Source organism: Seriola lalandi, unplaced genomic scaffold, assembly GCF_002814215.2.
Source record: "Seriola lalandi dorsalis isolate HSWRI2012SDOR001 ecotype SW California unplaced genomic scaffold, Sedor1 jcf7180002052274, whole genome shotgun sequence".
In the NCBI taxonomy this organism is placed as follows: domain Eukaryota; kingdom Metazoa; phylum Chordata; class Actinopteri; order Carangiformes; family Carangidae; genus Seriola; species Seriola lalandi.
Genome location: NW_019522827.1, coordinates 3,386,638 through 3,404,710, shown reverse-complemented (window position 1 = coordinate 3,404,710; position 18,073 = coordinate 3,386,638). Strand labels below are relative to the sequence as shown.

The window sequence follows — 18,073 nt, the reverse complement described above, 5'->3', positions numbered from 1 at the left end:
TTGGTTTATTTTTATGTTTGTGACTAAACAGAAGCACTTTTTGATTTTCTCTCTTCTGAGGTGATTTCACCTGCAGATATCACTTTTAATGGTGTTATTCTTACACATCAACATGAGGCTCAGAGGCTCTTTGGGGGTTACTTACTGTATTTCTCATCTTTGCATCTTTGAAGGATCTCGAGGCTCCTCTGGTGAACCGGGTGGTGGAGGAAACTGAAGCTGTCAACGGTTTTCACAACAGCACAGGGAACTGCTGCATCATTCCCTGAAATAATGAGAGAGAGATAGAGAGAGAGAGAGAGAGAGAGAGAGAGAGAGAGAGAGACTTAATGTTTCCTATGAAGAATCCCCATGTTAGATCACAAAGGAAAAAAAAAAAGTTTTAAATATTAAACATTAAAAAAGGGAAAATAAAGTAGTAGAAAGAGGAGAAGGAAAGCAGCAGCCGAGCAGAAACAAGAAGAGAAAGCTGATAAGAATTAAAGAGGGAACAAAGACAAAACCCTCTGAGAGAAGTCACTGGTGACATTTTCAAACACTGCACTGTTACTCCCAGTTTATGAAAATAAACACTGGAGAAGAAGATCAAAACCTTCCTCCTCCTCCTCCTCATCATCATCATCTACAGCAGACGCACAGCTCCAAGTTAAAACTCCTCACCTCCACAAACACACCCTGTTGTTCTTGGCCCAATTAAACCTTGAATTTGGCTGCATGCAGCACAGCTTTCTCTATAGATATGAATTACAGCACACAAGTGGGAGTTCGGCGGTGAACTTAAGATTATACTGAAACATTACATGAAGCACAGTTATTGTTGCCTGCTGGGAGATGAAAAACAACTTTTGAGTAATTTTCTTATTTCTGAGAAAATGCAGGAGGAGAAATATGTGTTTATTGGGTTCAAACTGTGTTTTTTATCACGTAACAGTCATTACTGCTGCAACTCCTGAATTATTTTCATTATGGATCATTATCATTTTTGATAAATTGACTGTTTAGTCTATAAAATGTCAAAAATAGTGACGAATGCTTCATGCAAATTCCCAGAGCTGAAGGTAACATCCTCACACTGCTTGTTCTGTCCAACCAACACACAGATACTCAAAGATCTTCCACTTACAACGACAGAAACCATAGAAAAGAAACAAATCCTGATGTGAGACGTCATAAAGAAAACGTGTTGAGCTCTTTTTCTTGCTAACTATTTTATACAATTAATTCATTAACAAAACTGTTGTTGTCGACCCACTACTTAATTAAAGGACTAATTGTTTAAGCAAGAAAATATACTTTATTATGTTTCTGCTGTTTGCTGATTTTTTGCATGAGGCAATGTTGCCTCATTTGGACTCTACAGAAGGAGAGTTTGGTTTAGTGGCAGGTCATTTTTTCAAATCTTGAATATTTCTCTGCAACATCAAATATTCATGAGTAACTAAGCAACAATCACGTGAGATAACACATTATATATCATTTATAAAGAGGTTAATCGAAAACATCTACACCTGCATCCACAAAACAGATTAAAAGTTTTAAAGTTTTAAAACCTTTGAGAAAAATGAAATTAAACTAAGCTTGAGGTATTATCACTATCCAAGCTGCTGTCATCTCATCAACGTGCATCTAAATCTACCAACAAACTTTATGTCTGTTATATACTGATTAATGATGCTAACACTGGAATAAACCAACTCTCATAAATCGTACATTACGATATAGAGATTCAAGTGAAAAATTACAACCGGGATAAAATGTATTCATTCTTGAACAAAAACAAAGGAGGACAAACAATGGAGACCTGTGACTGGTCATTAACACAGGTTCACACATTAACAGCTCATTCATGTTTCTGTCTGACTGTAAGTCACTGAACAGAGTCGGTCCAGAGATACAGAGCAACAGCGAGCAGCGGTGAGAGCACAATACTGGAGCGTCTGTCCAACGGCTGCCAGGTCTGTGGGTAGACTGCTTTTTGAGAAAGAAGTTGCTTATGGAGCCTTAAAAGTCACCAGATCTACCAAAGCAAATCGCTAAATTGGCGACAGTGAACTGGAGCTAATCTGCTCCATCAGGACTGTGTGGGTGTGGTTTGATCAGATTTGATTGACAGTCACCAAACAACCCACTATGAGTCATAGGAGCATCCGTCCCAACACACAAACTTACAGTTTTTACGAGTAGTTAAGTGCCGACTTGTGTGGCGTGTGTCCGGAAACTGCCATTAAGACTCAGAGCATGTGGATGTTTATCAGAGCTCACTGGGACACACTTTGTTAATGTTTACATCCTGCACCTCAAGACTCTATGGAGCCCAGATGTTTGGTTAGTTAAATTTTAACATAATGAAGTGGGATCAGTCCAGTAACACACTTATAGTCAGGTGGCTGTGGAATAATATAATTAACAAAGAAATTAAATAAAGTTATGTAGAAGAATGTAGATTTACTGTAAATAAAACTTCATCTTATTTTGAAAGTCTGCTAAAATTTTGAGGAAAGCCCTGATCACTTCAGACCAGTGAGAAAAAAAAATTATTTCTCACGCAAAATAACCACAACTGTTCAAACTTTGGCAGAAATAGCGTGTTCATGTGGGACTCCTAGGCCTTTCCTCACCAGTTTTTTTGTGGGTGTGTCTGCGGCCGGCCTCCCTGAAAGCCACCAGGGCTCTGAAGTAAGCTCGCAGCACGGCCCAGCGAAAAGTCGCCACGGGGTCGATTCCCATCAGGCCGCAGATGAAGGCGTTCTTGCTGCTCTTCAGCAGGGCCACGATGTCGGGACGCATGTGGTCAGTGTTCTTCTCCCTGAAGTCCTGAATGAAGGAAAGACAATAAAGTTTGTATCGTCATAATTAAGCAAAGATTTGTCTGTTTCTTTATCCACTCAAGTTTAGCTTCAGTTTATGTTTCTATCACAACATCACAAATCGAAAAATCATCCACAACCACAGGGGAAACTTTGTGAAACTCATTAGTTATCTAAACAAACAGAATCATACAGCTCAATTACCATAACAAACACAAGCAAAAGTTATTGTCTTGTGCTGAGCTGTGCTTTTTATTGTTTGTTAAACAGTGGAAAGCCAGTTGGCAGCACAGTTTACAACTATTACAACTATTTATGGGCAAATGTTTCACTGCTGTTGCTCCACAGTCAAAGGAACAGTTTGACATTTTGGGAAATGGGCTTATTCAGTTCTTTTTGCAGCGATATAGATGTGGAGATCAACATCATTCTCATGTCTAATATTGTTTAAAAACAGGGATAACAGCAGATCAGCTATTTGAGTCATAAAGGGCAAAATAAAGCTGTGAAAACATTCAAAATACACCCTACACTCGAACCGATATTGGCTTTTTTAGGTTGGCATGTTTTCAGGTGGCTAAAATATGTTTTTTCTCCTGTCTCCAGCCAGTACTCCAGGCTGCCCCTCCAAACTGGAGCTATCTACTACAGGTAATACACCGACTGTGGATAAGAAACTCACGCAAGCCCGAGTCTAATAACCTGAACTATCACTTTAAGTCGCTGACATGAAAAGTGACCCAAATAGAAGTTAAATGCCCGGCTCCTCTCTCACCTCCACACAGATGACCAACCAGTGGGTGTGAATGTCGGACCACTTGTTTCAGAAAGTTACAGAAACGGTGGGCAGTGGTGGACAGGGGCACGCCACTTAACCACAACATTTGTGTTTCCTGTCTGTCTCTGGACTGGCTGGTAGCATCAGGCTAGCAGCTTCTCCCCTTTCCAGCCTTTATGCTATGCCAAGCTAACCATCTGCTGGTTCTAGCTCCATACTGAGCATACAGATAGGAGAGTGACTCTTCATGTAACTCTTGGCAGGAAAACTAATATATACACGTTTCCCAAAATGTCAAAGTATTCCATTAAAGGGGCTATTTGTGTGTTTTTTCTGCCCCCGAATGAGGTTTCTTGCTGGGAGCAGGTGGCGGGGATTGTTGCTTGACAAGAGCTTCGGTCATTGTTTAGTTTACAAGACAAGAGCTAATGATACTCCCTCTGAGCAGCGCTACGTCTTCAGGGCAGATCGGAGGCTACAGTGAGTCGCTATCGGAAAGCGACAAGACCGGCCAGGGCTAGCTGGTTAGCATGCTAACTTCAGTAGAAGAAAAGAAATGACAGAAAGAATTAAGAGTTAACATTGGCGTTGCTTGGCTTGCAAAGTAAAGACTGGCTGTTAATGCTAACGTTAGCTATGTAGCAAGAGCAAAACTTAGAAATAGTTTCTTTAATCTCCGTGTTGGGGGCAGGGGAAAGTACATTTTTGTAACAATTTCGAACACCTCTCTTTTCTTTCTTCTTTCACAAACATATAACTGCAGATACCATCACGTCTTCTTCTGCCCCTTTGTCTGCAAGTAATTACATATTTCTACTGAAGCCATGCCAGGATAACAGAGCCATGAACTATAAACCCATCAACCTATTCTCTCTCCACATGATACTAGTCAGCTACTGAGCCAACGTCAGACACATTTCATGACTGTGCCTCTCGCTACACACTTCACACCAAACAACTCCTTGGCTCTCAGTAGATACGTTTCCACATCCACAATAACCAGCTGTTATGGATTTATATCATACAGTCAAACAACAATATGCTGAGCCCACTCCAGCACATGTGCTTCTGATCAAAACACAGCTGGGAGGTGAACAGAGAATTAGATTTAGCTGGAGAAATAGGTCGACAGAACAACAAGGTAGGTGTGCTGCAGACTTTCAGGGTCCTTCAAGGCTTATGTGAAGAGAGAGAAACTTCAGAACTTCAGTTTTTATCGCACAGAAAGAAAACCTCTTTTTAATTGACATGTTAGCTCACACTTCAAATCCAGATCCAATACTGATTTAGAAAGGGAAAGACGCCAGCTTCACTTCTGTTGAAGGAGACGTATTATGCGTTTCAAGGTTCAACCCACATTTCGCCCAAACTGCAGAAAACTTTGCTTGTGATGACTTTTTGACTGCGCCAACACATTGACGTCAATATGAAACACCTGACGTGACGACATATTGGGCTTTAACGCTCAAAAGGTCTGATTTCAATCAAGGGGACTCTTTTGGCTAGCAACCGCAATATCGCAAAGAAAGATTGTTTTTAGTTGTGAAAGATTTTGTTTCTTTATTCAGTCTCCCAAATGAGGCTTAACTCAGACAACAACGGATATAATTTGTGCTTGTATGATCTGAAACTTTCTTTTCACAGAGCACTGCTTTGTCCAACGGGCTCAGCAGTGACAAGTGGGGCAGGTCCAAATTTCTTGGGCCACCCTGTAAATTCAGGACTGCAAACAGTTCATACATAAACCCCAATTGTTTGTTATTGTTGTAGTTAGTTTTATGAAGATTACTAGATTACTGCAAGGAAGGATCATCAATAAGGAGATACTACAAGCAACTCAGCAGTCTTGGAAGACAATAGAGACTTATACTTGGTGCGTGCCTCAATTCACTTGTTAGATTTGAAAGGCATGTTCTCATGTGTCAGAGTAAATATCCCACACAAACCTGCTTGGTGTGAACTTTTGTATCACCACACCAGCCATAAACCAAAGAGTCAGGGTTTCAGTTATGTTAACAAACATTAAGAAATGTCTCATTATATTATAGGATTCTTACAAGTGACCGAATGGCTGTTTACAGTATCAGTTATTGAATGTGCAAAGACATTCAACATTTTGTGTTTGTCAGCAGAGGATGTGTCTCACCTTGACCCCGTACTTGACTTTCCCAGCGTAGTGTCTGATGATGAAGGCGGGCTCCATGACAGCAGGGAACTCGATGTAGCTGTTTCCTTCATGCTGACGCTTGAACTTGTCCAGCAAGGTCTGATTGGAGGCCTGGGGGAAACTAGAGAAACAGTGACTTTATCAGGCTCAGGTTCAAAACACAAAACGCAGGGACATCGAAAATTTATTGAATTTATGGAAGGCATTCAGAATGTCATAGTCCACTCAGGGATTTCATTCAGTGTTCCCGCTCCGATTTAAGCTGAGGTACAGCGCCTCTACTTGCACATTCGTCTTTTGTGTTTTCACCTTTGCTTCATGGATATTTTACCCATCAGCCACTGACCTCAGCTTGGCTGGATTAACATTCCTAAAGGGATGTTTCATATCATCTAAACCTCTCCTCCCTACATCTCTGAAACACACTTCTGGCTGAAGTATATCCGCAGGGGTCTCAAAGCTTCATGCTGTTACTGTAGAAATGAACCCTCACACTCGCCCCTTATCCTGCAGTCACCTAATCCACTTCTCCAGAGGCCCTGAAGCTCCGCGAGCTCCACTAACTGTGAATGATGAGATCTCTAAGCGTCTTTCTTTTTTCTGTGCAATCATTTAGCATGAAGCTCCTTCCTGTGGGAGCATAAACCCCGCGAGAGGTCCTGTCCCCCCTCATTTTTTCTTTAGAGATCCCCCTTTGACCCTAATTCTCCAAAAGTGGTTCTCCTTCTCCACATACACACACATGTATCCAAACATCTACACACCATTTGGTCCATTCCAGGCGTTATTAGATCCAGATGAACCAGCTACACTAAGTGGCAAGTAAGATGACAGCTAACGTAGTTAAATATGACTATGTGTGCACCGCCTGATGTGTTTTTATGCAGGGGGGGGGGGGCGCCGGAGAGCGCTGGATTTGATTAATGGAGGACAAAGATGCAGAGGCAGCGTGCTGACCTGCAGGAGCCCAGCGTTTCACAATGGAGACGGGAGAGAAAAACCTAGATGTGATCCAGAGATGCTGGCAGAGGAATCAGCATCTTTCTATGTGTCAGTCCTGCTAGAAGTCCTAGCATTGGTATCAATCACGCTAATGAACAAAAGGAGCAGTTTCTCTTCCATTCACCAGTTGGGTGCAAAACATGCTTGTGCAAGGTGATCGAAAGGTCATTTCAACAAAGCGATGAAGTATGTTTTGTTTTCCACAACATTCTGACAAACTTGGGATGTAAATTATGAATAAGACAGAAAAAAGGCAGTGGAAAAAAGTCCAGACCACAGCAGCGGAAAAAACATGACTACACTGCAGACTGCAGGTGTACAGGAAGCAGATTTGAAGATATTATGTACTTCATTATCCCTCAAGTACGGTGGCCCTGAGAGCTCAACGCACTGCAACTTGAGAAAACACATGCAAATAGACACAAGCACAAATTCAGAAAATATTCTCATCAATATGACAACACATGTGCTGCAAATACTCACAACACAACGGTGGTGTTTCCTGCAGACACTAAAAAGTGATGAACCTCGCTGGGACGCACTTGTTATTATTATTATTATTCTGATAGCGACAGGAAAGTCAGGGGGGATGAAATACAGCAAAGGGCCATGGGTTGGACTCGAATCCGGGCCACTGTGATTAGGACTACGTCTCCATGGTACGTGCTCAGTTATAACTTTTTTGCGTCCGCAGGAAACACAACTGTTGTGTTGTGAGTATTTGCAGAACGTGTGTCAAACAGATGAAGATGTTTTCTGAAATATTTTCTGCTTGTGTTTTGTCTATTTGCATGTGTTTTCTTAGGTTGCAGGGCCACCGTACTCAAGACATCACACTTACACCTACAAATCGATACTCTGCTCTTCAAATTGGCACGAAACAACCACCAATAATCAATTATATTTAAGTACAGATTTGATTTTTCCAATAAAACACAATTTCCACACGTTTGGTGCTATTTGTTTAGATATCATTTGAAATAGTGGATATTTTGTTTCATAGTGGAGCTAAAGCAAATGTCAGGAAGCCACCAAAAACATCTCATGTTAACCCAGCCATTAGTTCAGACCTCCAATAAATCAAATTGGTGCATTTGATATGAACAAACAAGCACAAATAGCCACGTGTATCTTGGTCAGGGCTTCCTGAAACATGTCATAGTGAAGCCTGAAACACAGAGCACCTAAACGTTGCACTATGTTTTAGGAGAAACATGCAGTGGTGCTAATTCACCCAGCAAAGGCCAGAGTGTTCGATGAGTGAGACGACTGTTTCAACTGCCATCTGGTGCCTATATTAATAACAGAAAGAGATCAGGATCTGTCTGATGTCAGGCACAAATCAAACCTGTGTTTTCAGTTGAGAACAAACAGCCTAGTCATTCACAACCAGGTGCGCAATCAAGTTTACAGTTCCTATTGACCATCTGTAATCCTATCATCAGTGGCTGTGGCAAAGCAGAACGCTGGTGTCATTTTTCCAATATCCACTTACACTGATCTCTGAATATATCTGGAAAATGTTTAACAAACGTAAATTAAGTGTAATTAACAAAGTGTTAAGATGGTTTTACCCTCTACTACATCCCTAAGTGCAACTGTATGCCACCATATCAAAATATAATCTATCTTAAAGTTAACCAGGTCACTGCTGTTTCCATGAACGCACACATGTGTGTTTATATCATCTTAACCAGAAACGCCCAACTCTCTTTCTAAGTTACTGTATCTGCTGCGTCTTAAAGCATCAGTGTTATTTCAGCAGGTGGCGTACTTGCACTCCTCATCCAGCAGGTGGAACAGAGCTGTGGGCTTCTTGCTGATGAGGTTGATGCAGCCGCTGTTGTCGATGTAGTCGATGTTGTGCCAGGTGATGCCCTCTGCCCTGTACTCCTCCTGCAGGGGGAAACACAAGAGGAAGGAGTTAATACACGAAGCACAAATGAATTAGATGTCCGGCTAAAGCTGTGACAGAGGAGAAACCACTGTGTTGACCCTATTGACTATTTTCAACCTTTACCTGAATGTGACTGACTCAACGCTTTTCACATGCGCATACACATCTACTGTTTGACACTGAGCGGTGACACAGGAACAGGGCGGGGGTGCGGTGCCTTGCTAAAGAGGAAGGAAAGATACAGATAGAGCGGATAGATTCAAGTCTAAAACTTTAAAGTGAGAAACCTGCTGTCAACATGACTAAGAGGGACAGAATTTATTCTACTTTTTTTTTTCTTAAATGATTTTTTGGCCATTTCAATGCCTTTATTTGACAGGACCAGAGGAGACAGAAAGGAAATTCAGGGCCCTAACCATTCGGCTATCAGGTCGCCCTGCATTTACAATACTTGAATAATTGTGAATTCTCTTCAAGGCATCAGACCAAAAAGCCCAGGCAACATTTTCCCAGAACTAAAAACCTGCATCCCTGCTCTGAAAACACCGGGCTGTTTGTTGGTTGCTAGTAAAACCAGAGTCAGTTGGTAACGTCTATATGCCCCCGGGGGCCAATGATGACAATGAGATATATGACCCATGTCCTCTTAAATACGCCTATGGGAGAAACTAGTTAGAAACCCCAGTTACCATACCCCTGCCAACTGGGATGGAAAGTTTGTAAAAAAAAAAAAGAAAAAAAAGAAAAAGTGGAAAGGGTGGGACACGGTGAGCGTTCTTCTCTCACTGGAAAGCTACTGTTGAGGCACATTTGAGCAAGGTATGCAGGCAGCTCCTGCTCCAGTAGCTTTGCAGGTCCCAGTGTGTCGTAAGTGCTGCAACAGAGCACGCACACTCAGCAAACCTTCCTCTGAATTAATACAACTCTGCTTCTTCAGGGTCAGCGCCAGCAATTAAGTGAACCTGGCTGAACAAAAACATAAGAGAAGGAGGTGGGAGGGGGTTTGTATCAGGTAAATCAATAACAAAAATGATTAAAGAGTTTATGGCAATCCCTAGATGCTGCAAAGTTCCTTACATCCCCTAATAAGATACTACTAATTGTGCTATTCTTAGAGCCTTGCCAGTAGTTAGATGAAAAGCACTGGGGTCATTGGAAACAAATGGATTTATCCGTCTTGGAAGCTTCAGTATGCTGAGAAAATGTTATGGCAATCTGCCTTTTATGTGGAACGCTGACAAAATGCTCCTCTGAGGAACATGAATGTGCTCAGTGAATTTTCATGGCCATTTACGCAGATATGTCTTCGATACTAATGGGAATTTTGTGCTGTTGGTCGCTGGAAAAAGAGGTTACAAAAAACTATCAGACTAACCCTGCGGGGATCACGGCTGTCTGCAGAAGATTTCATGGATATCCAGCCAGAATTCATTTTTTCCAATATAACAAATCATGGACCAAACTGTCTCTGAAGGTAAATGTTGAACTGATATTGGTTCAAGTCAAGAGAAAAGCTAAATAGAAGTAACAAAGAGTTTCAAGGGGGAAAGAAGTCGGAGAAAGGAGACGGACAGAGAAGAGGAGAAAGAGAAAATGAAGTATAAACAAAGAAAACAAATGGGTTTCGAAATGCTTTTTAAGCTTTTTAAGGATGTGCACTTTGGCTTCTCTAAAACCTTGTAGAGGGCTCCTCCAAACTCAAGAAAAATAAGTAAGTAGTTTATTTATATAGCACCTTTTACAGATTAAAAAAAAGTGACAAAATGCTTTACAGTATAAAAAAAAATTCAAGATGAAAATATAGGATAATAAAAATCTAAACAATTCATAAAAAGCAATAAAATAAAATGGAGGAAGTATTCAGACAGATCAACCAAAAGCCTGTCTGAATAAAAATGTTTCAGCTGCTTCAAGAAGACATCACTGGAGTCAATGGATCGAGATCGGGGGGGGGGGGGGGGGGGGGGGGGGGGGGGGGGCAGTCTATAGTCTGGGTGCCACGGCTTGAAAAGTGCGGCCACATTGGATTGTATGGCAGGTTTGAAGGACAGCCAGTCATTTTTCAATCGGTCAACAATATATTGTTGTGCTTGACCATGCAAGATTCTTAAAGTGAGTGCCAGTATTTTAAATGGATATGGAATTTGATTGGGAGCCAGTGGAGGGAAGATCTCTTACTTCTAACTCTTATCTCTGGTTAGAAGCTGTGTAGCTGCATTTTGGAAAGTTTGGAGACGATTCAAAGAAGTTTGATTCAGACATGTTAAAAGAGTGTTACGATAATCTAAACACAAAAGAATCAAAAGCTTGAATAATCATCTCCATCTAAACCACAAAAGCTCAGGAGGAGTCAACAAATCACTAGGAATCATCCTCTGGGAACCATGAAACTTCGTGGCCGATTACATCGCCATCCTTCAAGATGTCAGTGCGCCTCAGACAAACTTCTTGTCATTGTCTTGCTATTGCCAGAGTCTGCCCTCCAGACCTTTCTCATATCAGAACAGTGGGAACTCCACCTGACAATTTCTGCAGCTTTTCAAAACAAACAATCTGACAAGAGCTCCCCTGCCACGCAGAGGTTGGCCAGGTATGGAGAGGCGAGAAAAGCAAGATGACACTTCTTACAAATGAAAGTGTACCCCGGGATTCAGGCAGTCACAAAACAACTGTAATGATGTGTACCAACTCTAAAATAAACCCAGCAGTAGATACAACTCTGTGTGTGTGTGTGTGTGTGTGTGTGTGTGTGTGCACGTGAGTGTATTGTTTATGTGTGCATGAAATAGTTTTATTTTTATGTTACGTCTCTACATTTGCATGCTGGTTTCCTTTTGCATGTATCTTTGAGAGTGTGCATGTGTTTTTTGAACTGGCATTATGGTAATTAAGGAAAATATGCAAAACTTTTTCACAATCAGTTGGAACACATGCTACACAATTACTACAATGAGACAGCGGTGAAGTATTCAAAACAGCGCTGGAGCATACTCGAACATATGCGGCACGTCTGCCCTCCCCTCCTTTTTTTAGGCTGCTGAATAACTGTCAAGGCATCCAGAACATGTGGCATGTTTGGTTTCATTCAGGGGTTGAACCGGATCAAGCAAAACGAAAACAGAGCCGTTGAAAAAAAAAAAAAAAAAGGTTTGCATGTGTCCGCTTTTGTTTAAGTCTCATCAAGCCGAGCGCTGACCGACGACTGACTCAGGTCATCTGGCCGGCTTTGTTGTGTCTGTGCGAGAGGTTGTGAACATGGGTGTTGACTCAGAGACAGAGACAATTAGATGCAGACACACAGATGAAGAGATAAGCGCGCAAACTCATCAGCCATTTTATTGCATACACATATTTACAAACAGACTACAAAGCGGTGACTCAGTATGTGAAGCATGCACAGATGCTGGTTCAGTTACAGTTTGAGGAAACAGCAGAACGGCTGAGAGACTTTGAGTTTCATCATTAAGTGTCAGACATTCTGGGTCCAGCAGCTAAGAAACAGCTGCTTTAGGAGATTTTTTTTTTTTGTCTTTCTAGCTGCAACCATCTGAACCAGAGCTGAAACAATTAGATATCGTTCACTGAGTAAGACAAGTAAGACAACAGCAGCAGAGTTTGTATAACTCGGAGCATTTCAAAGTCTGAGTTGCCTGTAAAAAGGAACAGCCGATAGCAGCGGCAGCAGCAGATCCGGCGGCCTGGCGTCACTCCTGTCACCCAAGACCACAAAAACGAAGACAGAGTCAAAGCTAAATTGAGAAACTGGAAGACTGAGTAAAAAAAAAAAAAGGTTTACATAAACGTTTTCTGACTGTACAGGGGAGGCTCCGAGCCTCTTCTCTGCTGATTGGCTGACTGTTTTTCTAAGTGATCTAATAAAAATATAGCAGATTTGGATGGTGGGTCCAGGTGGGCGGAGCTCGGGTTATGGCTGAGGGCGGTGACTTCTTTGTTGTGACATCACAAAGTTCCAGAAGTCCTGACGGCTGGTTTTAAGGCTCAGTTTCTGAATACAGGCTGTATGCATTTCTCTGTGGACTGAGGCTTTGATACTTTCACGGTATTAATATAGAACCTAGACCTGCTTTATAATCAAACAACACATGGACATCTACCTTTATACCATATGGGATCTTTAACACACACTTTTCAGAAAAATAGTCACTATAAAGTTGGAGTTTAGGCAAAAATCTTGCGGCTTTGGCAAATAAATCCAAACCTATCTGCATCGTTAGTTTCCACCGAGAGCTACTGTACGTACATCATTTTGTAATTTGGGTGAATTGACCCTTTAAAGTGTGTACTGAGAAGACAGATGGAGAGACACAGATGTAATAAGCCAAGACTTAAACCAATCTGTGAGCAATAAAAGCCCTAAAACTTCCTGCTGCTGTGAGGAAAGCAAGGAGTTCTGTTGCGGTCGGTCAGGATTTGTGGCCATCCCTCCGTCCATTAGTCAAATCTGTGTCTGTTCTCTGCTGCGTAACGCAGTGCAGCGTTTGACTGGCCTGAATTGTGTTTGGCACGACGCCCCGGTGTCGAGGTGAGGGAGGTTGTGTGCGTTTGTGTGTAATTCTCAATCTCTCCTCCTATCTCTGTATTCTCTCTTTCTTTCTATTCCTCTCTCCCCGAGCGCTTGTCTCTCTTGTTATGACAGAAGAGTGTTTTTATTGAGCAGACGGGAGGAGCTGCGGTGCAACCATGGGAGCTGGAGCAAGTTCTGGTGGTTTTAAAAGCGCAGAGAGAAGGAGATGTAGAAACTGACGAAGACACAGATGACATGCACGCTGTGTTGTCATTCAACATGCTCTGTCAGTGGGTTTTGCTTTTAGTGGTCGAGTGAAACTGGGAATCTATCGACCAGCATGACTCACAAACATGACGTCAAGGAGTGAGCTGGCCTGTATGATTTGGAATAAGGGCGGAGAACCTGGAAAATCTGTATCAAAATGTCAACTTTGCTTTTCCAATGTATGAATAATTAACTGCTGCTTTATTAGTGTGACCATTTAAAGTCCTGCAATTCCTCTTGAGGAAGGAGGAACGTGATTTAGGGATTACCCTGGTACTTTTCTGCTGGACTCTTACAATAAACTCAATAACAGTAGTCGTCCACTTCTGTCAGGTGAAGGAAAACCTGGCCACATGTTTTCATTTCTATACTCAGTCAGTATGATATCTCACGAGTTAAACGTGATACAGTGTTTGCCTAAGGCGGTGGCTGTCGTGTGTTTTCTCACTTAGCTTCGGCTGCTGCTCTGAAGGTAAACACACACTGCTGATAAGACCAACTGTTAAAGACTGGAGGAAGAAGAAGAAGAGGAAGAGGAAAACCCCCCTGATGGAAAGCCTAAATCACCTTTCAAAGTCAGGATGACAGACTAATGAAGAGCAGTGGTACACACCTTTTCCACTAAACATTTTACAGCTACAGAGTCCTGGAGACCTTCATTGAACTGATGACACGTTTCGGGGGTCTCCTACAGAAAATATTGCATTACTTCTTTCTGTGGTCTCAGATATCTCAGCTTTCCACTGCAGGATTTCTCATCACTAAGCCGACAAGGTCAAGAGCTTGACCTCGAGTTTTGTAAACTGCTAATTTCAAGGTCAAGGATGAACCATAAGCTAAAACCTACAGCGTCATGATTATCTGGTAATCTCATGCAAGCTGGGAAAGTCTCTGTATCTTTATCAGGTAACTGGACGCTGGCTGATCTGAGGTCAGCAGTTAAAGACTCAATACAATACAGCAGTCAAGGTGTGGAGAGCTTTCTCTCCTAATGACGTCAAAGTGAGGGCAGAAGGGGGCCCGCAGCGTGAACTGCACAGCTTTATTCAAACAAATACAAATCAGTAGAGATTTGGCAACCCTCGATTAGGAAGCTATACCAGCCGGCCTCAGAGGGGCCCCGCAGCTCGGGTCCACCTCAACTGTTGTCCTGTCAAATAAACTCAGGGACGGCAGAGAGCCAAAGGTTTGGAGGACCCCCGTGATTAAAGGATAATAAACGTGAACTCTGCTGAAACAATACTGGGCCGGTACTGTGAGGGCGAGCGTCTCAGCAGCACTTTGACACTTATTAGTTGAACATAACACAGGAACAAACCTTCACGTGGAAGGTTCAATCAAAACAGAGATACGGAGCACCTGCTGTCACAGGACGACTAAAATAAAACTATTAATAATACTTTGAAAAGAACGGCAGGCAACTGTTGACAAAACACTTGATGATTTAATAGAGCTTTTATTTTATTTTTCCTTTTTTTCCTCCGTTTTTGTTTTAAAATCAACTTAAGAGTACATTACAGCAGAAAACACTGAGACAGAGGTCAGCTCTGTTTCACGTGTAATCACTGTCAGTCAATATAGATGACATGTATATCATTGAAAAAAGTTTATTATCTTTCAATTTAAACCCTTATTACTCATTCATTTGTTACTGGAAACTTCTCGTTTATGCTGAATTGTTTGTTTATGGATACATTTCACATGTTGCATGTGTAGCTCAGCTGCTGTACTCATTCAGAAGCATTTAGCATTTAGAAATAACTGGACGTGTATCAACTGATCACTCTCTATTTGTCCAATAACTAGTAACAAATCATATGGTTCTTTCCAGGAAATGTCTTAGGAGATTATTTCAAAATAAACATATAATATGTAATACATGCAATATATTTGATGAGATTCCCGCACAATATATATATATATATATATATATATATATATTGTGCGGGAATCTCATCAAATATCTCATCAAATATATATATATATATGTATATAAAGACTAACATCTTCAACCCAAGTTTTCTATATGCTTTTTCCATTGTTAGTTGCTTCCTCTTTCTTTCTGTTGATCAGTGAGCACTGTCCGTGACAAGCCAAAACTGCTTTTATGCTGTTTTATACTTGAATTGTTTTTCTCCCTCATCTACTTTTTAACAAATTGTATTATGGAGTATACTGTTGTTTCATGTTGGTTTTAATATATGCTTTTTATGGCTATTTACCTCCTATGTTTGCTGATTAGGATGGAAGCATGTTAAATGACATGTTAAAATAAGAAAAAATAGGAAAAATAATTTTCTGTCTCTGGGACTGATTTTCAGTATGAATACTAACTTACATTAGTTGATCTGTATATATTTTGATTTGAAGTATTTTTCGTTGTCTGTTTGATGGCAGTTTATTTTAACTTTGTCCTGGTATGACCATCAGCTTCAGCAGTGGAAAATCTAGATGTAAACTTAAAGCCCCAGAGTGCTTAACTGTCAATTTTTCATTTACAGTAACACAACCTGTTTTCTGGCACATGTTACATCCTGCTGTGTATGTGTGCGTGTGTGTGTGTGTGTGTGTGTGTGTGTGTGTGTGTGTGTGTGTGTGTGTAGGGCCTGAGGGTTAACTGTCAGAAACAGATAACAGAACCATTAGCGCGGGCCGATTGGTCTGTGATCTCCATTGAGGGTGAAGGGAAGCTATTGCACTGGTTTACTGAAACACTGCTCTTTTTTTCCTCACTCTGTTCCTCTCCTTGTTTAGCCTTCAGCGATGGGCCCGCCTGCTAAGTTGCCACGACCTATCGCGGTTCAGTAAGGAGCAGACGAGAACCGACAGCTACTGTGACACAGTCCGACTGATTGAGACTCATTATCTCCCCCAAAATGTCTCCCTCTCTCTTTTCTTTCCCTCTCTGTGCTCCCTTGCTTGTTCTATGGATATGATGTGAAAAAAATAAAACACACACAGACAGAATATTAAGTGGTTTGGCAGTTGATATCTGAATAAATGAGCATAATGAATACATAATGTAGCTAGTCAGGGGTTAGTGGTTCAGTAATGGTCTTTCTGAGTGGAAGAGAGAGGGGATAGGGAGGGTGGTTATGATGCTGGAGCTGACGTCCGTCTGATCAGCACAGCTCTGATTGAGGAATGATGATGAAATAAAATGAAAAAAAAGAGGCATCCAGAGAAAAGACAAAACATAAACAAACCAAGCCTGCTCAGAAAAACATGTACAATAACCTAAAGAAAGCTCTTTGCCAAACTAAATGTGTTGCCCTTGTTAGTTGCACTTAGCTGTCAGAAAACATCCAGCTCTGTTTGACTCCTGCACTCTAACCCAGCCTGTCAGCTTGTTCTGGTCATTCAGCACTTTCCCCTGACCTTTTATTTTAATGGATGTGCATGCTAACGTAACCTAGCTCCATAATTACAGCTGCTTGCACTGTAATGTGGGGGTGGGGGGGGCTATCCAGCACAAAGCACTTAGACAAGGGAATTTTCAACTTGCAAAGACTGGTTGCTTGCAGACGCTAAAGGTCTGACAATGTTAGTTTGGTGCTACTGAGCTTAAGAAGAAAGGCTGTGTGTGTTGTGAGGTGTTTTTCCTCTACATGGTGTGTGGAGTTTACAGCCAAGCGCTGATATTTAACCCTTAATAACTAAGCTACATAATTCCTGCAATACACTGAACATTGTAGACTGATTGTATATGACAGAAGGAAATATAAGGATGTTGGATATGAGGCTAGATATCGAATGTACTTTGACAGTAAAAGCAAAAAGACAGCCTTCATTCTCATAAGCACTCGGTAGCTTTTCTGCAGATAGCACACCAAGGCTAGGAAATGTTTTTAAGAAGCCAAGCAAGTCAGTTTGTTTAAATACCACATCAGAGTGTGCTTCAGGTACTTGGGAAGTACAACAGTAATGTAATATAAAACCTTTTGAGGCTACATTTCCAGAAATAACATTTGAATGAAATGATGTCTGGTCGTCAGAAGGGGATGAAGGGAAGAAGCCTGGATACTTCAGCGCACATGAGGTAACGTGTAGACAAATATCAACGAGCATATTTAATCTTCGAATAACCTGTTTCAATCTAATTTTAGCTGAGTTGGCAGTGAATCTAGTTTTCTTCTTACTGTATTTCCAAAACTTTAAAGGCCACGTCTTTAGCCTTTATTAGAAATGTGTTAAGCTCAGTGAGCAAAGCAAAGCAAAGCAAGGACAAGAAAATGCTTATAGAAGCAACAACACACATCGATAACAATAACCAGGATGTGTGAAAAACAACTTGGAAAACAGGCAGCATTACGAAAGCAGCTCCTCTCTTACAGTGGTAAACCCTATTGTACTACATTCAGAGCTTTCTACTGAAGAGGAAGTCATTCGTTTTCACCAGTATGACGTATGAAGAAAAACTACAAAAGTCCTCTGTTTGAAAGGAAAGTTAGGAGCACCCATTCTTTACTCCATCAGCTACATCAGTCAACAACATAAAGGCATTTTTGAGGAATGTGTAGCAGCCATAATAACGTGACGCCAATGTATAAACTGACGTCATCTAATACCAAGATACAGCGTAGCAGATCACGTATGAATGTTAACATCGTCGTAGTGGAAGTAAAACACA

At 41.3% G+C, this 18,073-nt stretch overlaps 1 protein-coding gene across 1 annotated transcript in view; it reads right to left on the bottom strand.

The window, feature by feature from the left end:
* LOC111650354 (unconventional myosin-IXAb-like) overlaps positions 1 to 18,073 on the bottom strand; it is a 162,435-nt gene that overhangs the window by 31,499 nt on the left and 112,863 nt on the right. The window contains exons 11-14 of the mRNA XM_087172357.1: positions 8,529 to 8,650; positions 5,732 to 5,873; positions 2,619 to 2,814; positions 146 to 265 (exon numbers count right to left, since the gene is read on the bottom strand). Of these exons, the coding sequence (XP_087028483.1) occupies positions 146 to 265; positions 2,619 to 2,814; positions 5,732 to 5,873; positions 8,529 to 8,650 (580 nt within the window). The remainder of the gene's footprint in view (positions 1 to 145; positions 266 to 2,618; positions 2,815 to 5,731; positions 5,874 to 8,528; positions 8,651 to 18,073) is intronic.